Source organism: Bufo bufo, chromosome 3 (assembly GCF_905171765.1).
Source record: "Bufo bufo chromosome 3, aBufBuf1.1, whole genome shotgun sequence".
Lineage (NCBI taxonomy): Eukaryota > Metazoa > Chordata > Amphibia > Anura > Bufonidae > Bufo > Bufo bufo.
In genome coordinates, this window is record NC_053391.1 from 686,631,764 (window position 1) to 686,655,181 (window position 23,418).

The following is a 23,418-nucleotide window of genomic DNA, read 5'->3' on the forward strand; positions in this document are numbered from 1 at the left end:
ACTGATTCGTTTTGTATAGAATAATAAAGTTATTGTTAAAAAAAAGACAAGAAAAGCTATGGTTGTTCGGATTTCTCCATACTAATAAAGTTACTGCAATATTTAAAAAACTGTTTACTTTTATACAGAACAATACAGGTATTGAAATATTGTAAGACAAGAATTCCTGTAATTGTTCGCATTTCTCTGTGCTAATAAAGTTATTGCAAAATTTCAAAAAGCGTTTACTTTTGCATTGAATAATAAAGTTATTGTGAAAAAAAAAGACAAGAAAATCTGAACAAATCAGGACGCGTCTCCCAGCGTACTCTGCGCCGTGACGTCAGATATGGAGGCAGCAATTAGTGGGTGGGGCTTGCTGTCTCCACGGAAACCTCCAGTGGCTGGTGGGCTGAGGCCTGCAGGGGACGGTTACAGTGACGGTACGTCTGACGGGTGGGCGCGGGGTGATGTTTACGGGGCGGGGGCAGTGTGACCAGGAGGAGCCCCCCCTCTATAGAGGATAGAGTCTGTGTGGGGGAGGGGATGATAAATAAGAGCATGAAGTGGTTTATTATAGGAGTCTATTATATCAGGGGGTGATTATAATGACATGGGGGCTGTTATAACGGTTTCTCAGGGAATGTGTGATTGGGGGAGGTGATCGCTGGCACCGAATGAGAACTCGGGGGTCTCCACTTCTTCGCATGAATAGAACTGCATGTAAACCCTGTGTAAGGAGCCTCAGCTGTTGCAGAACCTCTTGGGGGGGAAAGGAGTGTTTGACTGATATGAAGCTGTTGCTTAAAAAAAGAGGTTCTGCAGCAGCTGACCTGTATATTATAAGCTGTAATGTGGGAGCAGGATTCACACTCGTGAAAGATGGTGGTCGTGTATAAACGCCCGGTCACCTCAGAGTCCGGTGCCCCCCGCTGCCTGCGCACGGTTCAGGGGAGCGGTGGCTGTCCTCCATTAAAAACAAGAGAAGGTGCAGAATGTGTCAGGCAAGCGACACCTGGGTATGTCCTAAATGATGGGAGTCATTCATGTCTGTCACATGGTGTATAGTAGAACTGGCTTAGTTGCCCATAGCAACCAATCAGATTGACCCTTTCATTTTCCAACGGAGCTCTTAAAAATGAAAGGTGGAATCTGATTGGCTGCTAGGGGCAACTAAGCCAGTTCTACTATTCACCAGTTTGATAAATCTGACCCTAGGAGTCCTGCTGGGTCTCGCTAGTAAAAGCCATGAGGCTGTAAACTGTGCCCATGTATGTGGGAAAACTCTGGACCATTCCTTTAAGATTTCACAACAGGAAGTTCATTGCTCCTTGCTGTTAATTCTGAGGTTCTGCAGCAGCCGAGGTGTGCACTAGGAGGTTCTGCAGCAGCCGAGGTGAGTATTACAGTAGCCGAGGTGTGCACTAGGAGGTTCTGCAGCAGCCGAGGTGTGCACTAGGAGGTTCTGCAGCAGCCGAGGTGTGCACTAGGAGGTTCTGCAGCAGCCGAGGTGTGCACTAGGAGGTTCTGCAGCAGCCGAGGTGTGCACTAGGAGGTTCTGCAGCAGCCGAGGTGTGCACTAGGAGGTTCTGCAGCAGCCGAGGTGTGCACTAGGAGGTTCTGCAGCAGCCGAGGTGTGCACTAGGAGGTTCTGCAGCAGCCGAGGTGTGCACTAGGAGGTTCTGCAGCAGCCGAGGTGTGCAGCACATTATTCGCGCTCCTTTTCTTCACGCCGCTCATGGCTGACATTCATATTGTCACATACAGTCAGGACTCCAGATGGCGACCAAAATGGTCACCAATGCGACTTTGAATTTACAAATGGCGACAAGACTTTTTAGTCTTGTCGCCATTTGCGACTAGACCCGCAGCTCTGCCGTTGAATACAGCGGCGGGGCACAGGAGCTGATAGTTCTCTGCCCCGCCGCCGATGTTCTTCTCAGCAGCGCAGTGGAGGAGTCTCTCCCTCCCCCCTGTGCTGCCGCCGCCGCCAATAAGAAGAGAGACGGGAGGAGGAGGAGGGGCTGTGGCCACTGCGCCACCAATGAAGATAACTGACCTGTTAATACAAATACAGGAGGCGGGTGCCGGAATCAAATAGCCGGCACCCGACCTCTATGACAGGGACCTGTGATCAGCGGCTGTTAACCCTTCAGGTGCGGTACCTGAGGGGTTAACTGCAGCGGATCGCAGCTCCCTGTCATAGAGGTCGGGTGCCGCTATTTGATTCCGGCACCCGCCTCCTGTATTTGTATTAACAGGTCAGTTATCTTCATTGGTGGCGCAGTGAGCCCCCCCAACACCCCAGTATAATAAACATTGGTGGCGCAGTGCTAATCAGGGCTAAAAAATAAAAAAAAATAGCATTCTTTAATACAGAATGCTTAGTAGGTCAATTGAGGGTTAAAATTTTTAAAAAAATGAACTCGCCTCCTCCAATTGATCGCGTAGCTGCCGGTCTCCTGTTCTTTCTTCAGGACCTGTCAAAGGACCTGTGGTGACATCACTGTGCTCATCACATGGTACATCACATGATCCATCACCATGGTAATGGACCATGTGATGAGCTCAGTGACGTCACCACAGGTCCTGAAGAAAGAACAGGAGACCGGCAGCTACGCGATCAATTGGAGGAGGTGAGTTCAAGTGATGCGTGAAAATCACCGCTCATGTTTACAGCCCCATAGAAATGAATGGGTCGGTATTCAGTGCGGGTGCAATGCGTTCAACTCGCGCATCGCATCCGCACGGAATACTCGCCTGTGTGAAAGGGGCCTTATCCGGGGTTACAGTTCCGAGGATATGAAAAATATCCTCCCGGGGTCTACAACAATCCTTAAAAATTGGCCGATTCTTCCGATTTCTCATACACCATCTCGATTGTGCGGCAAAATAGTATCCTTTAAGGAAGGGGACAGATAATCCTCCTTCTTGTTCTTTATTATATGGATACTGTAGTTTAATTCTGACCCTTTTGCGACCCCCATATTAGTTTGTTAAAGAACATGTCTTCAATCATTATCGGGCTCGCGTTCAGTACATATAATAACCTCGGTAGGGAAGTCATTTTTAGAAGATCTCTACGACTGAGGGAGTTTTAGCCACTTTCTCCTTTACTTTATTTACCATTGGGGAGATATTCAGTTTCGTGTAGTTCTCCAATTTCGTCCCGATATGAATACCAAGATACAGCAAAGAATCAACTGGGTTTAGGATACAGACCCTAAAATCCTGACCCGAAGGCACCGGACATTTTAGCGGAAGGCATTTAGTTTTTTCCCAGTTTACCCCATAACCGGATAGATATCCAAAGTCCTCTATATTTCCCATAAGCCTGGGTAAGGTGACATATCCTTTTTTCGTCCACATATAGTCTTATTTTATCACCATCCCCCTCACAGCCAAAACCCAATATTTCCTCATCTGCTCAGATTTTTCATGCAAGAGGTTCAAGAAAGAATGAAAAGAGCCGAGGGGAAAGGGGGCATCCCTGACGTGTTCCTCGTGTTGGGGAGAGCGGCGATGAATATTCCCCATTAATACGAATTCTGGATACAGGGTTCCGGTATAAAATCTGAACCCATCCAGAGAAGTAACTGCCCATTTTCATTCGGGTCATCACCTTCCAAATATCTCCTATGCGGCGAGCGCCGTAACAGAAATAAATAAATAAAAACCATGCGATCCGCCATTTTTTTGTCATCTTGTCACCCCAAAAAATAGGATAGGACTGTTCTATTATGGGCCGAACGTTTCATAAAATGCTAAATGCACGCGGCTTTTTTTTTTGGTGTTTTTTTTTTTTTTTTTTGCGTGGTATTGAGTATCGCAATACTTTTTTTATGGTGACAAAAGCGAATTAAAATTTGGATTCGGTTTCGATTTGGCTCCTAAATTTTTTAGTTCAGGAGCCAATGGCTACTAGGTGTTTATTTTTTTTTAGTCTGGAGCACTGTCTGATGAAGCCAAGGTTGAGCTTTTTGGCCATAATTCCAAAAGATATGTTTGGCGCAAAAACAATACTGCCCTTCACCAGAAGAACACCATCCCCACAGTGAAGCATGGCGGGGGCAGCATCATGCCAAGGGGCTGTTCTTCTTCAGCTGGAACTGGGGTCTTAGTTAAGCCAGAGGGAATTCTGAACAGTTCCAAATACCAGTCAATATTGGCACAAAACCTTCAGGCTTCTGCTAGAAAGCTGAACATGAAGAGGAACTTCATCTTTCAGCATGACAACGACCCAAAGCATACATCCAAATCAACAAAGGAATGGCTTCACCAGAAGAAGATTACAGTTCTGGAATGACCCAGCCAATGCCCAGACCTGAATCCGATTGACAATCTGTGGGGTGATCTGAAGAGGGCTGTGCCCAGGAGATGCCCTCGCAATCTGACAGACTTGGAGTGTTGTTACAAAGAAGAGTGGACAAATCTTGCCAAGTCAAAATGTGCCATGCCCAAAAAGACTGAGTGCTGTAATAAAATCAAAAGGGGCTTCAGCAAAGTATTAGTTTAAGGGTGTGCACACTTATGCAACCATATTATTTTATTTTTATATTTTTTCTTCCCTCCACCTAAAAGATTTCAGTTTCTTTTTCAATTGAGTTGTACAGTTTATAGGTCACATTAAAGGTGGAAAAAGTTCTGAAATGATTTATCTTTGTCTCGTTATTTTACATCACAGAAAGCTGACATTTTACCAGGGGTGTGTAGACTTTTTATATCCACTGTATGTCACCCTCTCCGCGTCGTCTCATGTGGCAGCTTCTTGTCTTCCTCAGAATATGTCTGCCTTGGAAAAGCAACTATACGTGGGAATGTTGCCCCCAAGACCACCCATGCCTGGAGGCCTGCAGTCCGGGTCCAAGATGAGGATGGGGTAAGAGAAGACGCGCCGTCCCTGTGTATATAATGGGTATTTGGTCTGTTCTTCTGGGATTTGATGACTTTTTTTTTTCTTTCCAGGCCAGGAAGGAAGCGAGATTTCTCCCCAGTTCCCTGGAGCCAGTATTTCGAGTCCATGGAAGATGTGGTCGTGGAGAGTGAAACTGGCAGAGATATATCCTTTACTGTGTAATGGGGGTGTAGACTGCCCCCTATTTATTACCAGAGGAGAAAAATTGTGTGTGTGAAGCTGACCATAGACAGACCGCCCCCCCATGTCATTATCGTATACAGACCCCCCTCCTCCATGTCATTATCATATACAGACCCCCCCCCCCCCCATATGGTCCTCCAGAGCCCCAGAGGCTTTATGAGGACATGTAGACAGAGGTCGCCCCACTTAATCATGAGTGTATGGGACGTATCGTCATCTCATGGAGGCCTTGGCCCAGTCCCTTCCTTAACTGGGAACACAGCTTCCGTATTTACAAGAGCGGATCCGAGGGGCCGGTCCTGCTGCTTCTTCACGGAGGGGGACATTCTGCCCTGTCCTGGGCTGTGTTCACTGTGAGTATAGATATGGAGGCTGAGGATTCAGGAGGACAGGGCACAGAGTGGTACAGGGGATGCAGGAGGCCATTGATGGAGGAAGATGTTTAGGAGAATGAGCCGGGATCGGCAGGGAGCATGCAAAAGGAGGGTCACAGGGGTGTGAGAAGCCATGATGGAGATCAATGGAGCATGTTGGGTATGGTCACAAGGGTGCAGGAAACCATGATGAAGGTGAAGTGGAGCATGTTGGGTGCACGCAGAAAGCCATGATGGGGGTAGAGGTGAAGTGGAGCATGTTGGGTGGGTTCAGGGGTGCAGGAAGCTATGATGAAAGAGTTGAAGTTGAGCACGTTTGGTATGGTCACAAGGGTGCAGGAAGACCTTTTGGAGGTATGACTGTAGTGAAGAATGATGGGCGGGATGATAGGGGTGCAGGAAGTCATTATGAAGGTGCAGTGGATCGTTTTGGGTGGGGTCAGAGGGGTGCAGGAAGACATCAGTAAGAAGATCAGACTAAGTCTTGTGTAACCACCGGAGCGCTGTCCTTTTTCTCCTTCCAGCCAGCAATCATCGGCCGGATTCAGTGCAGAGTGGTTGCAGTAGACCAGCGAGGACATGGTGAGTGCCCGGCCCTGACAGGAATATGTCTGCACTCGTCTCTTTGTCCCTGTTCTAGAATCTGGTTGTTGGAAATAATTTTTACATGTTTGTTTTGTCTTTCAGGAGAAACTAGAGTGAAGAACCCCGATGACCTGTCAGCAGAGACCATGGCCCGGTGAGTCTGGGGCGCACCTATAGGTGCCTGACAAATGCTTCTTTAGTCCTCCTCATCAATATGGCTGCCTCTACCTAGTTTCGTGTCCCTATTACAGTTGTACCCAGCACCTCGGTATTGGTCGGACATCTCAGCCCTCATCTTCAGCAGCCATTCTCTTACATGACTTTATATGTCAACAAAGTATGATGAGGTCAGGCGGCACTGCGTGCTGGTCGGTGGGTGCTCGATTTATGCGGATGTAATTTATATGTCAACAGGGACATTGGGAGTGTGGTGGAAGCCTTGTACGGAGACCTCCCTCCTCCCATCATGCTTATCGGGCACAGTATGGGGGGAGCCATTGCCGTCCACATCGCCGCATCTAATCTCGTCCCCAGTTTGCTGGGCCTCTGCATGATCGACGTTGTGGAAGGTGAGTGCCAAGGGTTTGTAGTATTTCAGCCATTCAGTGGTAGTCTGCAGTAATTCCTACAGTTTTGGGTTAAGGGCATCTGTCAGCAGTTTTGTCCCTATGAAACTGGCTGACCTGTTACATGTGCACTTGGCAGCTGAAGGCATCTGTGTTGATCCCATGTTGATATGTGCCCGCATTACTGAAATAAACTATGTTTTAATATATGAAAATGAGCCTCTAGGAGAAATGGGGGCGTTACCGTTACACCTAGAGGCTCTGCTCTCTCTGCAACTGCTGCTCCCTCTGCACTTTGATAGGGCCAGGCAGTGATGGCGTTTCCCTGCCTGGCCCTGACAATCAGTGCAGAGGACGCGGCAGTTGCAGAGAGAGCAGAGCCTCTGGTTGTAACGGTAACGCCCCCGTTGCTCCTAGAGGCTCATTTGCATACAGTTAAAATCTTTTTTTCTCAGCAAGGCGGGCACATATAAACATGGGACCAACACAGATGCCAGTTTCATAGGTACAAATCTGCTGACAGATGCCCTTTAAAAGGGGTTGTCTCTCTTCAGGAAATGGCATTTATCCTGTAGACAAAGTTAACACAAGGCACTTTCCATATTGTCTCCTTTACCGGCTGGATTACATTTTCCATTACATTATACAGTCGTGGCCAAAAGTTTTGAGAATTACATAAATATTGGAAATTGGAAAAGTTGCTGCTTAAGTTTTTATAATAGCAATTTACATATACTCCAGAATGTTATGAAGAGTGATCAGATGAATTGCATTGTCCTTCTTTGCCATGAAAATTAACTTAATCCCAAAAAATCCTTTCCACTGCATTTCATTGCTGTCATTAAAGGACCTGCTGAGATCATTTCAGTAATCGTCTTGTTAACTCAGGTGAGAATGTTGACGAGCACAAGGCTGGAGATCATTATGTCAGGCTGATTGGGTTAAAATGGCAGACTTGACCTGTTAAAAGAGGGTGATGCTTGAAATCATTGTTCTTCCATTGTTAACCATGGTGACCTGCAAAGAAACGCGTGCAGCCATCATTGCGTTGCATAAAAATGGCTTCACAGGCAAGGATATTGTGGCTACTAAGATTGCACCTCAATCAACAATTTATAGGATCATCAAGAACTTCAAGGAAAGAGGTTCAATTCTTGTTAAGAAGGCTTCAGGGCGTCCAAGAAAGTCCAGCAAGCGCCAGGATCGTCTCCTAAAGAGGATTCAGCTGCGGGATTGGAGTGCCACCAGTGCAGAGCTTGCTCAGGAATGGCAGCAGGCAGGTGTGAGCGCATCTGCACACACAGTGAGGAGAAGACTTTTGGAAGATGGCCTGGTGTCAAGAAGGGCAGCAAAGAAGCCACTTCTCTCCAAAAAAACCATCAGGGACAGATTGATCTTTCATAAGGCAAAAATGATAACTAAGTGGCTCGGGGACCAAAACGTTGACATTTTGGGTCCATGGCCTGAAACTCCCCAGATCTTAATCCCATTGAGAACTTGTGGTCAATCCTCAAGAGGCGGGTGGACAAACAAAAACCCACTAATTCTGACAAACTCCAAGAAGTGATTATGAAAGAATGGGTTGCTATCAGTCAGGAATTGGCCCAGAAGTTGATTAAGAGCATGCCCAGTCGGATTGCAGAGGTCCTGAAAAAGAAGGGCCAACACTGAAAATACTGACTCTTTGCATAAATGTCATGTAATTGTCGATAAAAGCCTTTGAAACGTATGAAGTGCGTGTAATTATATTTCACTACATCACAGAAACAACTGAAACAAAGATCTAAAAGCAGTTTAGCAGCAAACTTTGTGAAAACTAATATTTGTGTCATTCTCAAAACTTTTGGCCACGACTGTACACTGCTTGTATCCAGGGGTTATGACCACCCTGCAGTGCAGCAGAGGTGGCCGTGCTTGCACACTATAAGAAATATTGCCGACCTCTCTGGTGACTGCAACGGTGGGAGCGCACCCAGGCACACATCCGCAGCAGCTCCTGTCCCAGTTGTAACCCCTGGAAACAGGAAGTGTATAATGTGATGAAAAAATGTGTCAGGCCAGCAAAGGAGGCAATATGGAGAATCACAATACATTAGTAAGTGCCTTTTTCTACATGATAAATGCCATTTGCTGAGGTGAGAGATCCCCTTTAATGGTATCAAATAGGGATGAGCGAGTCGATTCGCATAAAAGTTCGCTCCAATTCGGTACCACTTGGAACCAAACCCGAGTTCGGGAAATGTTTTTTTATAGACTTCGCGAAGCAATAACTTCAGCTCATCGGAGCCAATACATTCTTATACTGTACGGAGCTCCTGCTCCGTACAGTATTGGAACCAGCTTTTATGAGAATCGGATGTTCCATCCGAAGTTGATTCGCTCATCCGTAGTATCCACATGATACTGGTCTTTAATGAACATGGATACACTCATACTTTAAAAAACCACTTCCTATTTCTCAGGCACTGCAATGGACGCTTTGAACAGCATGCAGAACTTCCTGCGCAGCCGCCCCAAGACCTTTAAGTCGCTGGATTGCGCCATTGAGTGGAGGTCAGAAATCACTGATTTAATTTTGCGCCATTGTGGTTTCATGTATCAGAATGTAGGCAATAACTCTTACTACTTTCTTCAGCGTGAAGAGCGGTCAGATCCGGAACGTGGACTCGGCCCGGGTCTCCATGGTGGGACAGGTTAAAAAGTGAGTATTTAACTGAAAATGGGCAGTAGTGCAGCCTGCACCTCGGAGCTCATCTAAAGCCTGCCAGACGCTAGCGTCTCCCAACATCTCCTTCCTCCATATGCAGACTTGGCTTGGCTGAGCATGCATGTTTATCTCAATGGTGCGCCCTGCTGCCGCGGTTCTTCCGGGTCTGACATCCTTGGCAACATCACATGAGCGTCCCAACCAGTCGATGCAGTGATTTATTCCCCCTCCCCCCCCCCCCCCCTAGTAATGTCATGGCTGTTGTTGCTGTACACATCGTGCCATTGTACTGCTCTTAGAACTAAAAGTGTGTGAGAGGCACTATGGTTGGATTTTAATTGGAGTAAGATGGCGTCCGATGTGCATTGACTGTTTGATCTGTAGGGGCAAAGGAAGTTCTTTCCAAAAGTGTCCTACCTTTGCCGCCTGCAGCGATAGGAGCTTCAGGTGTTGAAGTGTAGACAGGGCCGCAAGGATGTACAATAACCAGATGTAACATGGCGTGTGCTGCTTTACCCGTAGATGTGAAGAAGCCACACGTCCTGAAGGACCAAAAGCTCTAGTAGAAGGAATCATTGAGGAAGAGGAAGAGGATGAAGAGGAGAACGGAGGACAATCCATTAACAAAAGGAAGAAAGAGGATGATTCAGAGGTAAGCGATTATCACTGGGTCTTCAGAACCCACCAGCGCTCCTGTGGTTAAAGTGGTTTTCCGGGTCCATATTAATGGCCATTCGTGTCTGATCGCTCTGACTCTTGACACCCCACCCATCAGCTATTTCCAGTGGGCACACTGCAGCATATAGTAGTCGCTGGCAAATGTATGAGTCTGATTTCTTCTCTTCGTTGCTGTTCTATTTCAGACCAAAAAGGAGCACCCCTATACCTGGAGGATCGAGCTGTCAAAAACAGAGAAGTACTGGGAAGGTTGGTTCAAGGGCCTTTCCAACCTCTTCCTCAGCTGTTCAATTCCTAAACAGCTCCTCCTGGCAGGTGAGTGACTTCTGCTGATAGAAATCTTATAGGGATCGACCGATATTGATTTTTTTAGGGCCGATACCGATAATTTGTGAACTTTCAGGCCGATAATTTATACCGATATTCTGGGAATTTTCATTTTAAAAAAAAAAAAAATCCTACACAAATCTGCTGAAAATGTATGTTTTTTTTTGTTGTTTGTTGGTTGTTAACGTGTATTTTTATTTTTTTTGTAAATCTTTCTTTTTCATTTATACTTAATATTTTATTTTATTTTTTCAAACTTTTAGCCCCCTTAGGGACTAGAACCCTTTCCCTATTCACCCTGATAGATCTCTATCGGGGTGAATAGGATCTCACACTGTCCCTGCTGCTCTGGGCTTTGTGCACACAGCAGCATGGAGCTTATCATGGCAGCCAGGACTTCAATAGCGTCCTGGCTGCCATGGTAACCGATCGGAGCCCCAGGATTACACTGCTGGGGCTCCGATCAGAGAAGGAGGGGAGAGGGGACCCTGTGGCCACTGCCACCAATGATTAATACTGGGGGGGCGCACTGCGCCACCAATGAACATAAATCTCTCATTAATTCATATACAGGAGGCGGGAGCTGGCTGCAGAATCACATAGCCGGCTCCCGACCTCTATGAGCGGTAGCTGCGATCCGTGGCACCTGAGGGGTTAACTACCGCAGATCGTAGCTACGCATATAGAGGTCGGGAGCCGGCTATGTGATTCTGCAGCCAGCTCCCGCCTCTTGTATATGAATTAATGAGAGATTTCTCTTCATTGGTGGCGCAGCGACCATAGCCCCGTCCCTTCTCTTGTCCTCCTTCCTCTCACTGGCGGCAGCAGCACAGGGGGAGGGAGACACGGCTTCCTTCTCCCCTGTGCTGCGGAGGGAACACTGAGAACGCTGTCAGCAGCCCGATCTGTGTTCCCAATACGTTATCGGAATATCTGCAAAATAGATGCCGATACCGATAACTGTCAAAATCCTGAATATCGGCCGATAATATCGGTAAAACCGATAATCGGTCGATCCCTAAAATCTTCCCTGCAAAACCACATCAGGTCCTACTCTCATTGGGGTACAAAACGTGACGGAGCCGCGTAAGACCACCAGTTATGGCTTAAATGTTTGTGATCTGCCCATTGAGTTTAAAGAGGCTGTGTCAGCATGATCAACCCTATTAAACCTGGCATACTGGTTTATTTATGCCTGGTGTAATAGGGTTCATGCTGACAAAGCCTCTTTAAATATTTGGGCAGGCAGTTCAAAGGGATTGTCCGCTTTTATAATAATGACGACCTATCCTTAGGGCTCATGCACACAAGTGTTGTTTTTTTTTTTTTTGTGCATGGCATTGGGGGACACAGCACCATGGGTATATGCCCAGCTGCCACTAGGAGGCTGACACTAGAAACAAAAAAAGGGTTAGCTTCTCCCAGATGGGCTATACCCTCTGCACACAGCCGAGAGAGATCAGTCTTGTTCTAGTGTCCGTAGGAGGCAGACCTGACCTGCCCTTTTTTGCGCAGGTCATCCTGCTATTTTTTTATTTTAATTTTTTCCCCTTTTTTCTTTTTCCTTCTCTGCAGGTTCCGGCCTGCTGCAGGGGTGGCTCCATCGTGAACCACTTTAGTTGCCCCCCTGCGGGCGCGTACTTAGGTACCTGGCAGCCACCCAGTCCCCAAATCTGCTTCCGCAGTGGAATTCCGGCAGTCCCACGGTTCCCGTGTTGAGTCCGCCGAAGGGGTGGTCATGCTGCGCCTGAAGACATCTGAGGGTGAGTATGTTCCCTTAGATTAGGGTCTCCTCTCTGGGCCTGGGCACGTCCCCCCCCCCCCCCTTCCTCTCCCTGCTCCTTCCAAGTCCCATGGTGCTGGTCTACCTGCATCTTTGGCCTGTATCCTGGCCCCAGAAGCCCTCTGGCTTTCCCTTCTTTCTTCCCTGGTGGTCGCTCCTGCAGATCTCTCTCCCCCACCTGGCCCTCGTCCGTCGCGGCAGCTCCGGAGCACTCCCGCGGGTGCCTGTCCCCGGCCGAACTCCATAATCTAGGCCCCGTTTTTTTCGGTCCTAATAGGCCGCAACTCTCCGCCCACTCCGGGCTTGCTCCTGTCTCCTCCCCTCGGGGGGGAGAGTCTGGGAGGGGCCTCTCCTGCCTCTCCAATCGGCTCCAGCACTGTCTCTCTGCTGGAGTCCTCCCTCTGGTCACGTGGGGATGTTCCTTCTTATGCTGCCGACTTCTCTTCACTGCACACCGGGTCGCCATCTTGCTGCTCCCCTCCTGGATCTGCGGCTGCTTCTCTGCTGGGACACAGCACCTGGGGTCTGTTGGGCAGCCCTCTGACTGAATTTTCTTTGGCAGGCTCCTTCCCAAGCCCTCATGTCTTTTTCTGGTCGGGATCCCACTCTCCCTGCAGGGATTACCACTCATTATGCATGTTCCCTTTGCAATAAAGTTTTCTTGCGGCCAGTCTAATTCACTCTGCGCGCAGTGCCTTGACCCCAGGCCCGCCCAGGCCGCCCCTGCTGCTCCCTCCGTGTCGGTTCCTCCGGAATGGGCTGCTACCCTGTCCCAAGCCATAGGGAACCTTGCCAGCTTCTCCCACACCCTGGCGCAGTCGCTGGATCACTTGCCTGCCCAGATTGCAGCCGCCTGTGGCAGGGACCCCTCCACCCCTGCTGGGGACGTCTGTTCTCGCTCCGGCACGCGGTCCCGTAAGCGACCTCGTAGGGTCCCAGCCGGGTCCCATTCATCCTCAGCTTCCTCGGATCTATCCCTGGATAGGTCTGAGGCGGGCGAAGTTTCCTCTTCTGCCGTTTCCGCCGCTCCTGGGGACTCCTCTGACTCCGATTCCGAATCGGAGCGGGGCATGGCGATGTCTGCAGCCGTACAGGATCTCATCAAGGCTGTTAGGGACGCACTCCATGTGCAGGATGATCCTTCTTCCTCCTTCCAGGAGTCTGTGTCCTTCCGCCGTTCCAGGCGCCTCGCTTTGGTTTTTCCTAACCACGCGGAGCTCGACGCACTCCTGGCCAAGGAGTGGCGTCATCCTGATAGGCGCCTCTACCATACCAAGGCTTCGGATATCCCTTATCCCTTTTCCGAGGATTCCGTCAATCTCTGGACGGTTCCTCCTAAGGTAGATCCCCAAGTGGCACGCTTGGCGAAGGCCACTACCCTTCCCTTGGCTGACGCGGCCTCTTTGTCGGATCCTTCTAACAAACGGATCGACTCTTTGGCCAAGTCCACTTTTATAGCAGCGGGTGCTGCCATCCGTCCTGCTTTTGCAGCTTCCTGGGTGGCCAAGGCCTGTGTGGTCTGGGCCAAACAGCTCATCCGTGCCTTGCCTCCGGATTCAACTCGGGGGGGAACTTGCCGTGCTTGCCTCTCATATCTGCTAGGCATCCAAGTTCCTTTTGCAATGCCTCTATGGAATCGGCTCACCGCTCTGGACGCCGCTTCCAAGAAGGCCCTCATATCCCTTCCCTTCCTGGGTGGGAAGCTTTTTGGGAAACGCCTGGAGGAGCTCATTTCTGAGGCCACAGGGGGTAAGAGTTCCCTTATTCCCCAAAACCAGCCTCGCCGTCACCGGCTTCCTTGGTCGTCTTCGCGGACGCAGAATTTTTGCTCCTTTCGAGCGCCCGGCCAGACAGGAAGTCCGCACGACCTTCCTTCAAGGCCAAGCCCTCCTGGCATGCCAAGCCCAAACCCGCTCGGCCCCAGTCCACTAAGCCACCGTCCGCATGACTCTGCTCCGGCCAGGGTGGGGGGGCGCTTGCTTGCCTTTCAGCGCATCTGGCGGGCAAGCGTAGAAGACGCTTGGGTTCTGGAGGTTGTCTCCTCCGATACAAGATAGAATTTTCCAGTCTTCCGTCGGGAAGGTTCTTCCTGACGTCGCCCCCCAAGTCACTCGTCAGAGCAGAAGGGTTTTTTCGGGCCATTCATTCCCTTCTCTCCCTCGGGGTCATCGTTCCAGTCCCGGACTCGGAACGTTTTCAGGGTTTCTACTCCAACCTGTTCACGGTTCCCAAGAAAGTCGGTTCGCTCCGCCCAATCCTGGATCTGAAGGCGCTCAATCACTTCATCCAGGTCCGTCACTTCATCCAGGTTGGTGATCGCCTCCTTGGAAGAAGGCGAGTTCCTGTCGTCCATAGACATCCAGGACGCCTACCTCCATGTCCCCATCGTCCACTCCGATCAAAGGTTCCTTCGCTTCGCGGTGGGTTCTCTTCATTTTCAATTTGTCGCCCTGCCCTTTAGTCTGGTTTCCGCCCCAAGGGTTTTCACAAAGGTACTTGCGCCCCTCGTGGCGCTTCTCCGTGCCAGGGGGGTCGCGGTGGTGCCTTACCTGGACGACCTTCTTGTCCGGGCCCCGTCCCTGGAGGACAACCTGTCCAGCCTCCATATCACCCTCTCGGCCCTGTCTCGATTCGGGTGGCTCATCAACCACTCCAAGTCCTCTCTTGTCCCATGCCGGAGGATGTCCTTCCTGGGCATGATCTTCTACACTCTCCTCGGGCGGGTGTTCCTTCCCCCGGACAAAATTGCCTCTCTTTAAGCAGGGGCGACTCGTCTCCGCGAGCCGTCCCCCCTGCCCATCAGGACGTGTATGCGCGTCCTTGGCAGGATGGTGGCCTCCTTTGAGGCCATTTCCTATGCACATTTCCACTCCTGGGATCTGCAATTATTTATCCTGTCCAAGTGGAACAGGTCTCCGGCGGTCCTCGATTGTCTGTCTCATCCGCCTTCCCCCAGAGCTTTGCCAGAATCTCTCCTGGTGGCTGAACTCTCGGACGATATCCCTGGGCCGGTCCTTCCTCCCTCTCTGTTGGCGAGTGATCACCACAGATGCCAGCCTCACGGGTTGGGGGGCGGTTTTCGAGTCCCTCACTGTCCAGGGCCTGTGGTTTGCTCAGGAGTCCTCCCTGCAGATCAACGTCCTGGAACTCAGGCCGATCTTCCTAGCACTGTCCCACTGGACCTCCTGTCTCCGCGGTCTACCGAATCGGATCCAGAAGGACAATTCCACCGCGGTGGCCTATCTGAACCACCAAGGGGGCACCAGGAGCGTGATGGCTCTAAAGGAAGCCTCCCGAATCCTGCGTTGGGCGGAGGAACACGTTCCGGTCCGCCGTTCACATTCCCGGGGTCGATAATTGGGCGGCAGATTTTCTCAGCCGTCAGCTGGTCGACACGGGCGAATGGTCTCTTCTTCCAGAGGTGTTCCTCTAACTTTGCCACCGTTGGGGAACTCCGGACGTGGATCTCTTCGCCTCTCGCCTCAATCACAAGCTCCCACACTATGCCGCGCGGTCCAGAGACCCTCAAGCTCTCGCGGTCGACACCCTAGTTTTTCCTTGGGCTCAGTTCGACCTTCTGTATCTCTTTCCCCCCATTCCTCTTCTACCCCGGGTCCCAGCGATCCTGGTGGCTCCGGATTGGCCCCGCAGGGCGTGGTACGCGGACCTGGTTTTTCTGCTCGCCGACGTTCCGTGGCGGCTCCCCCTGCGTCACGATCTCCTTTCTCAGGGCCCTCTGTTCCACCCGAATTTACGTTTGACGGCGTGGCTGTTGAGACCGCCATCCAGAAATCCCGCGGTCTCTCGGACTCAGTCATCCGGACGATGCTTCACGCTCGCAAGCCCCAATTGGCCCGTATTTACTACTGGACCTGGAGAGCTTACTTTGCTTGGTGTGAATCTGGCTGTTTTCGCCCTCTCAGGTTTTCTGTCCCTAAGATCCTGTCTTTCCTTCAGGCCGGGTTCGATAAGGGCCTGGCTTCACTTAGAGGTCAGATCTCGGCTCTCTCTGTTCTTTTCCAGCGACCTTTTGGCTTCGCGGTCCCAGGTTAGGAATTTTCTCCAGGGGGTTGCTCGCCGGGTCCCTCCTTTCCGCTTTCCAGTGGAGCCGTGGGACCTGAATCTCGTGCTGGACCCCCTCCAGACATCGCCCTTCGAGCCATTGGCAGAGATTTCTCTGTCCTTTGTCTCATTTAAGGTGGCCTTTCTCGTGGCCGTCACCTCCATCCGCCGGGTCTCTGAACTTGCGGCGCTTTCTTGCCGTTCGCCCTTCCTAGTGTTTCATCAGGACAAGGTGGTCCTGCGTCCCGTTCCTTCCTTCCTTCCTCCCGAAGGTGGTTTCCTCATTTCATATTAATGAGGAGGTCGTTCTTCCTTCCTTTTGCCCCAATCCTTCCCACCCGAGGGAGAAGTCTCTCCATTGCCTGGATGTTGTCCGGGCCCTTCGCCTTTATCTTCGCCTCACAGAATCCTTCCGGCGTTCGGATTCTCTCTTTGTGGTCCCGGCGGGCCCCCGGAAAGGTTTGCCTGCTTCCAAGGCCACCATTTCTCGCTGGGTTCGGTCGGATGCCAAGGAGGCCTATGTCGCAAAGGGGCGTGTTCCCCCTTCCAGAATGACCGCACACTCGACTAGGGCGGTTGGGGCCTCTTGGGCGGTGCGCCATCAGGCCTCGGCTTCCCAGGTCTGCCGGGCCGCCACTTGGGCGTCGATTCATACTTTTTAAAAAGTTTTATCATATTCATTCGTTGGCATCTGCTGACGCCAGTCTGGGATGCAAGGTTCTGCAAGCGGCTGTGCTTTAGATTGTTTGTTTGCATGGCGCTGTTTCTTCCCTCCCTCGTGGACTCCTTTGGGACGTCCCATTGTGCTGTGTCCCCCAATGCCAGGCACGAGAAAATTTAGATTTTTTTTTTTGTACTCGCCGTAAAATCCTTTTCTCGTAGTAGGCATTGGGGGACACAGATCCCTTCTTGAGTTCTTCCTTTTTTACAGTTTCGGCTTGTTCCTGAGCTCGGTTGTGGGGTTTCCCCCGTTGAAGACTTGTTGTCTTCTCAGTTTTTTGTTAGGTGTGGCTTTCCTACTGCTTTTGTACCGACTGATCTCTCTCGGCTCTGGCAGAGGGGTATAGCCCTTCTGGGAGGAGCCAACCCTTTTTTTTGTTTCTAGTGTCAGCCTCCTAGTGTCAGCTGGGCATATACCCATGGTGCTGTGTCCCCCAATGACTACTACGAGAAAAGGATTTTACGGTGAGTACAAAAAAAAAAATTTTTTTGCGGTCCGTTTTTAATTGATCCGTTGTTTTTGTATCCTTTTTTTTTTTTTTCTGTTTTGTGGCCGCATCCATTCCGTTATGCCACAAAACATACCCGTATGGTTTCTGTATGCGATCCGTTTTTCTAGTGCATGGCATTGGGGGACACAGCACCATGGGTATATGTCCAACTACCACTAGGAGGCGACACTAGACATAAAAAGTGTTGGCTCCTCCCCGTTGGGCTATACCCTCTCCACAGGCACTAGGCTGATCAGTCTTGTTCTAGTGTCCGTAGGAGGCAGACCTGACCTGCTTTTTGCGCAGGTCATCCTGCTACTTTTTTATTTTATTTTTTCTTCAATCATATTTTATTTTATTTTTTTCTTCTCTGCAGGTTGCGGCCTGCTGCAGGGGTGGCTCCATCGTGTTCCACTTTAGTTGCCCCCCTGCGGGCGCGTACTCTGGTATCTGGCAGCCACCCAGTCCCCAAATCTGCTTCCGCAGTGGAATTCCGGCAGTCCCACGGTTCCCGTGTTGAGTCCGCCGAGGGGGTGGTTATTGCTGCGCCTGAAGACGTCTGAGGGTGAGTATGTTCCTTTAGATTAGGGTCTTCCACCCTCCTGCCCGGGCCTGGGCGCGTTCCCCCCTCTCCTCCCTTCCTGGATACCTTCATCTCTTAGCTGTATCCTGGCCCCAGAAGCCCCCTGGCCTTCCGTTTTTTCTCTCTCTGGGGGTCGTTTCTCCAGTTCTCTCCCCTACCTGGCCCCTGTTCATTGCGGCAGCTCCGGAGCACTTCCGCGATCGCGGCCGTTTGTCCCCGGCCGCGCTCCACTAATTGAGGCCCCGGATTTTCGGGTCTGCTAGGCCGCAACTCCCCGCCCACTCCTGAGCTTCCCGGGCTTGCTCTGTCACCTCCCCTCTGTGGGGGGAGCCTGGGAGGGGCCTCTCCTGCCTGTCGAATCCAGCTCCAGCGCGGGTTCCCTGCTCTGTCTCAGAGGGGCGGTTCTTCCTCTTGCTGCCGGCTCCTTCTCTCACCGGGTCGCCATCTTGCTGCTCTCATGCATGGGGCACGCTGGGATACAGCTCCTGGGGTCTGGTAGGCAGCCTCTGGCTGATTTGCTTCTGCAGGTTCCCCCCCCCCCCCCCCCCCCCTCTCTCTCTCTCAATTGCCTCATTCTCCTGCAGCCCTGATCTATAGCTGCTGCGGCACCTCTTGGGAATTTGGCATCCGGGGCCAGATACGACAGCCCTGCTGCTCTGAGGGCCTCCTCTCCCAGCCTCCCTATCGGATCGTTACGTATTTCACGTGCGTCCGTTGTCTACGGAGGTTTCCATGTGGTCAGCTTGTCCCCCCCCCCCCCTCCCACCCTTTTGTGTAGGTCCCCCCTGAATGGGCTCCCTCCCTGTTGAACCATGGGAACCTTGCCTGACTCTCCCAATCCCTGGCGGAGTCGCTGGACCGCTACCTACCCAAATTGCGGTCACCTCCCCCTCCATGGGACACCTCTGCACCGATTCCCTCGGAACAGAGCATCAGGCGGTCTTCTACCATACAGAATCCCTCTGTGAGGTCAAGACAAACGTGCACGGAGGAACCTACCCTACCCAGGTTTGGTGCCCCTCTAGTGGACTTTCGGATGGCGCTCTCCTGACTGCACAGGTAATTACCGCACAGGTAAGGCAGCCGTCACCGTGCTTAGCAACTGGGACACCTACGCGGTGTCTGTGGTATGTACACCCTCGTAGGCTGTACACGACAGACCTTCCTGGTTCCCCTATACCAAGGGCTATGTTCTAGGCAAGCTGATAATTCAGGCAAACGCCTCTTGTAGGGTTGGTAACCCTTCTCAGCCTCTAAAAGGTCTTTTGTAGTGCCTGTACCAGAGAATACAGGCCGGCTTCTATTGCCGTGGCGATTACATCTGTCTGTTTCCAGCCGCCTTGTTACTTCCATAGGTAGAGTTCCTACACCTACTCCAGATGCTGTAGCCATTACTCCTGGCTGGCTCTATGGTGTTCCATGCGGCACTATTTCCCCCTACCGGGCGAGATACACAGGCCGCCTTCAATTGCCGTAGCAATTGCACCTGTCTGTTTCCAGCCACCTTGCTCCCTTCATAGGTAGAGTACCTACACCATCTCCTGATGCTGTATCCAATATCCCTGGCGGGCTCTATGGTGTTCCATGCGGTACTATTTCTCCCTTCCGGGCGAGATATAGAGGCCACTCTCAATTGCTGTAGCAATTGCACCTGTCTGTTTCCAGCCACCTTGCTCCCTTCATAGGTAGAGTGCCTTCACTATCTCCAGAGGATGTAGCCGTTGCTCCTATCTGGCCTTAGGGTGTACCTTGCGTCACTATTTCTCCCTTACCGGACGAGATATTGAGGCCACCTTGTATTGCCGTGGCCACTGCACCTACCTCATCATAGTGTGCACCAAACAGCCATCTTACTTCCTTCATAGCTGAAGTTCCTGCACCATCTCCAGATCTGTTGATGCGGCCCTGTTTCCCTCTTTTCAGGTGGTTGTTGGCCTTTGTGCTAGGGTTGCTCTTGCCATCCCTATAAAATACTACTGTCTGCGGCACTCCGCGTTACCCCATATTATAAAGGAGTACCCGCGTTGTTTACTATTACAGGGCGGACCATTCCTGGTGGAGTACAGTGATCTCCACTGGATCTTCTCCGTGTTGGGGCACGTAGCTTGGTGAGCACCGGCCGCTGCAGCAGTTTTCGGTCATCACTGGATGTCCTCCACCACACGGAATCATTCTGGGGTCAGCGACATTTTCCTCGCTGGACGTCCTCCCTGATGAGTCAGGGACAGAACCACTGAGCGCCACACACCTCCCTGGTAGGTGAATTTTCTGCTGATTGTTCTGGCATCGGACAGGGTTCCGTAGTTCCTTCTGGGTCCGGGTGTTCCCTTATATTCTCTGCTTAGTTGTACTATCCAACAGAGGGCAGTCCCCTGGGACCTTGCTATTGTCTGCGCCTGTCTGGTACTCTCTCCCCCTGGGAGCCTTCTGTATGTCGGTCGCAGCTGGTTTCTACATTTCGTGTAGTCACTCCCGTTTCTTTTATGGCGACTTCATTCCTTATGCATATGGATGTCTGTCGATTTAGTGGTACAACCCAAGCCGCTGTACTTGCCCTCCCCGCGACAATGTATGCAGATTGCTAGCCACTATTCTTAGAATGGCTAGTTGTCCATGGCCAATTCCTTCCCATATGATGGTTCTTTTAATTTTTTCTTGGATATTCTGGCTTTTGTTGTCCTCTGGTTCAGTTCCTGGTTCCTTGTGAGCCCATAGCGGGTACTCCTTTCTGGATTCCTTGTCCCCGTTCATTTGACCACACAGATTCTGTATGATAATCGTTGTTTGGGGAAGGGGGGTGGCTGGGTTGATTGTTCCCCTTGTGGGTTCCAATGGCCTTGTGGACCTCTTGGGATTCGTGTCTATCTTCCCATCCTCCCACGCCAAGTATCTGGTATTGAGTGGTTTAGTGCTATGGTCTGCATTTCCACCTTATAGTCTCCTTTGGGAGGGACTTCCTCCTGTTTGTAGAACCTTCCTCCTTAGACTGTTGTGAGTGCTCTCCTTCTCCTCCCATGTCTCTCAGTCCAGTGTGTCCTGCTGAGATTTCCTGGGCCTGCATCTGGTCCCCTTTTTTCCCTGATACTTCGTTTGGCCGGAGTTCCTCCAGTCTTGCGCTTCTCAGCGATATTTTGTTTTCAGAGGCTCGTTCCTTGTCTCCTGGTTTTGGGATGCAGGTCTTATCTTTTCTTTTCTTTTTTTCTGGCCTTTACTTACTACCCCCTCCCTTTCCAAGGGTTGGCGGTTTCCCTGAGAGCCTTTGGGGTTTTCTCCTTTCAATAGGGCGCTTAACTTCTTCACCTGCTTAGCGGTGAGGGGAGACCTGCTCCCTTCACATGTGAGCCTTGCTATGGCTTCCCTCACTCGTTTGGCCTTCAGTGATTCCATGTTCCCTTGCTCCCCTGGCCCGTCAGGGGTTGGCCTCAGGGTGTTTGTGCTTTCGCCTGAGACAATTGGGATGTTGGGTAGATCCAATACGCGGTGCTGTCCTACTTTCTCTCCAGCCTTCGGCTGAGCTGGGTGTTCCCCTTTGCCTTCTTCTTGCATTTGGGACTTTCTCCCAGGCATTTGTCCTGGGGTGCTGGCAGTCGTCACTGTGGCTTCCTTGGGGTTTCTCCCTGGTTATGTGGCTTCCTGCCTATTCCATGCTTTTCTCCTGTTGGGTCACATGGTTCTCCCGCACCTGTATGCCCAACCGGTGGCAGTTCTTTTCCCACCCTCGGGGACTGCTTTGGGACGTCCCATGGTGCTGTGTCCCCCAATTCCATGCACGAGAAAATTGGATTTTTTGTACTCACCGTAAAATCCTTTTCTCGTAGTAGGCATTGGGGGACACAGATCCCTCCCTATGTTGTTTTACTTCCGCTTCTCCGGGCTGGTCTCTTGATCTTTCCCGGTACGGGAGTTGTTGGTTCCTTGCCTTTCTTCTCTCTCCTACTGCTTTGGTACAAACTGATCAGCCTAGTGTCTGTGGAGAGGGCATAGCCCAACGGGGAGGAGCCAACACTTTGTATGTCTAGTGTCGCCTCCTGGTACAAACAGGAAGTTTATCATTACTGTAATGTTTGCAAACGGTAAACACATGGGCGAAGTGGGCATGGATCCGCAAAATACAGATGACATACGGATGTGTTCCATATGCATGCCGTATTTTTTGCAGACCCATTGACTTGAATGGAGCCACGGACCGTGATTTGGTGAGAATAATAGGACATGCGCTACTTTTTTGTGGAACGGAAATGGAATGCAAACGTCCTTTCCGTTGTTTTTGCTGCCCCATGAATGGTTCTGCATACGGTCCGCAAAAAAAAAAAAAAACGGAACGGACACGGAAAGAAAATATGTTTGTGTGCATGAGCCCTTACTAACAGATCAGCACGAGGCCGACTGCCGGCCCTCCCACCGATCAGCTGTTATGTGCGCTGCGTTCTCTTCTCTGTTTACCTGTTCACTGTCGACATCGCAGCGGTGAGCAGTGTAATTACATCTCAGCCGTCCCATTCACCTGATGGTGAGCAGGTGAACAGCGAAGAGAATTCGGATTGGATGTTTAAATGCCCCACAAAGGTTTTTTTTTTTTAATTGGGAGCCCAAAGTGTAAAATAAAAAGAATAAATAAAATATAGCCCAAATGCCACAACACGTGTCGCTGCATCTTCTTGTCCTGCCCTTGGTGACCCAAAATGACCGTTATAGAAAGTGGACATAATTTAGAAAAGTATTTTACTAGCCTTTGTGCTAGTAAGAACAAAAAAATATTAAAATGAACAGGAAAAAAATGTTATGGCTTTCAAAGATATATATGTACTAAGAAAAATGCGTCTGGGCTGGATTAGAAGAAATAGATACAGTTCCCAGTACATTCTGTGCCTCTCCCAGCCTGGAGGGAAATGTCATGGGTAAGAATAGTGGGGTGTGGTGCCCAAATTATTATTATTTTTTTTTTTTGTAATAATCTTTTTATTGTAATTTTCAATTACAGTACATATAAATAAAAGGTATAACAAATACAAGTAATAAAACAGTTGTGTATATTAAGATATAAATTAACCATAAATCTCATGGTCCCACAAATCTAGACCAGTGAGACGATGGCATATATACATGGAGGCATCGTCTGTGCACATACTACATGTATGAGGATTGTATGCCTGTTCGTTGTAACACAAGGTCATTGTATGTAGTGATGTAATCGGCACCGTGGATCTGCCTGATCTTAGATTTGGATGATGAGACCTTTCACGTTTTGTCTTTTCAGGAGTGGACAGATTGGACAAGGACCTCACAATAGGACAAATGCAGGGTAAGACCATTGGTCTCTTCATACCCCCCCCCCATGCCCCATTGACCCTTCATGTTTGTGTACAGTACATTCTTCACGCAGCCAGGTCCCGCAGTTGGCGGTATTACATGTTGTCATTCTAATTATTGGGTGACCTTGTAACACAGCCCTCCAGAGCAGGAGC

At 50.4% G+C, this 23,418-nt stretch overlaps 1 protein-coding gene across 2 annotated transcripts in view; it reads left to right on the plus strand.

Moving 5' to 3' along the window:
• Positions 1 to 317: 317 nt before the first annotated feature.
• PPME1 (protein phosphatase methylesterase 1) overlaps positions 318 to 23,418 on the plus strand; it is a 33,454-nt gene continuing 10,353 nt past the window's right edge. The window contains exons 1-12 of one of the 2 annotated variants that reach the window (XM_040426521.1): positions 318 to 422; positions 4,761 to 4,858; positions 4,945 to 5,038; positions 5,338 to 5,430; positions 5,976 to 6,033; positions 6,139 to 6,190; positions 6,451 to 6,605; positions 9,065 to 9,155; positions 9,238 to 9,303; positions 9,832 to 9,961; positions 10,173 to 10,302; positions 23,211 to 23,255. In XM_040426521.1, the coding sequence (XP_040282455.1) occupies positions 4,764 to 4,858; positions 4,945 to 5,038; positions 5,338 to 5,430; positions 5,976 to 6,033; positions 6,139 to 6,190; positions 6,451 to 6,605; positions 9,065 to 9,155; positions 9,238 to 9,303; positions 9,832 to 9,961; positions 10,173 to 10,302; positions 23,211 to 23,255 (1,009 nt within the window). In that variant the 5' untranslated portion in view covers positions 318 to 422; positions 4,761 to 4,763. Of the gene's footprint in view, positions 436 to 4,760; positions 4,859 to 4,944; positions 5,039 to 5,337; positions 5,431 to 5,975; positions 6,034 to 6,138; positions 6,191 to 6,450; positions 6,606 to 9,064; positions 9,156 to 9,237; positions 9,304 to 9,831; positions 9,962 to 10,172; positions 10,303 to 23,210; positions 23,256 to 23,418 lie in introns of both variants that reach the window. The other variant, XM_040426522.1, reaches the window with a different exon arrangement.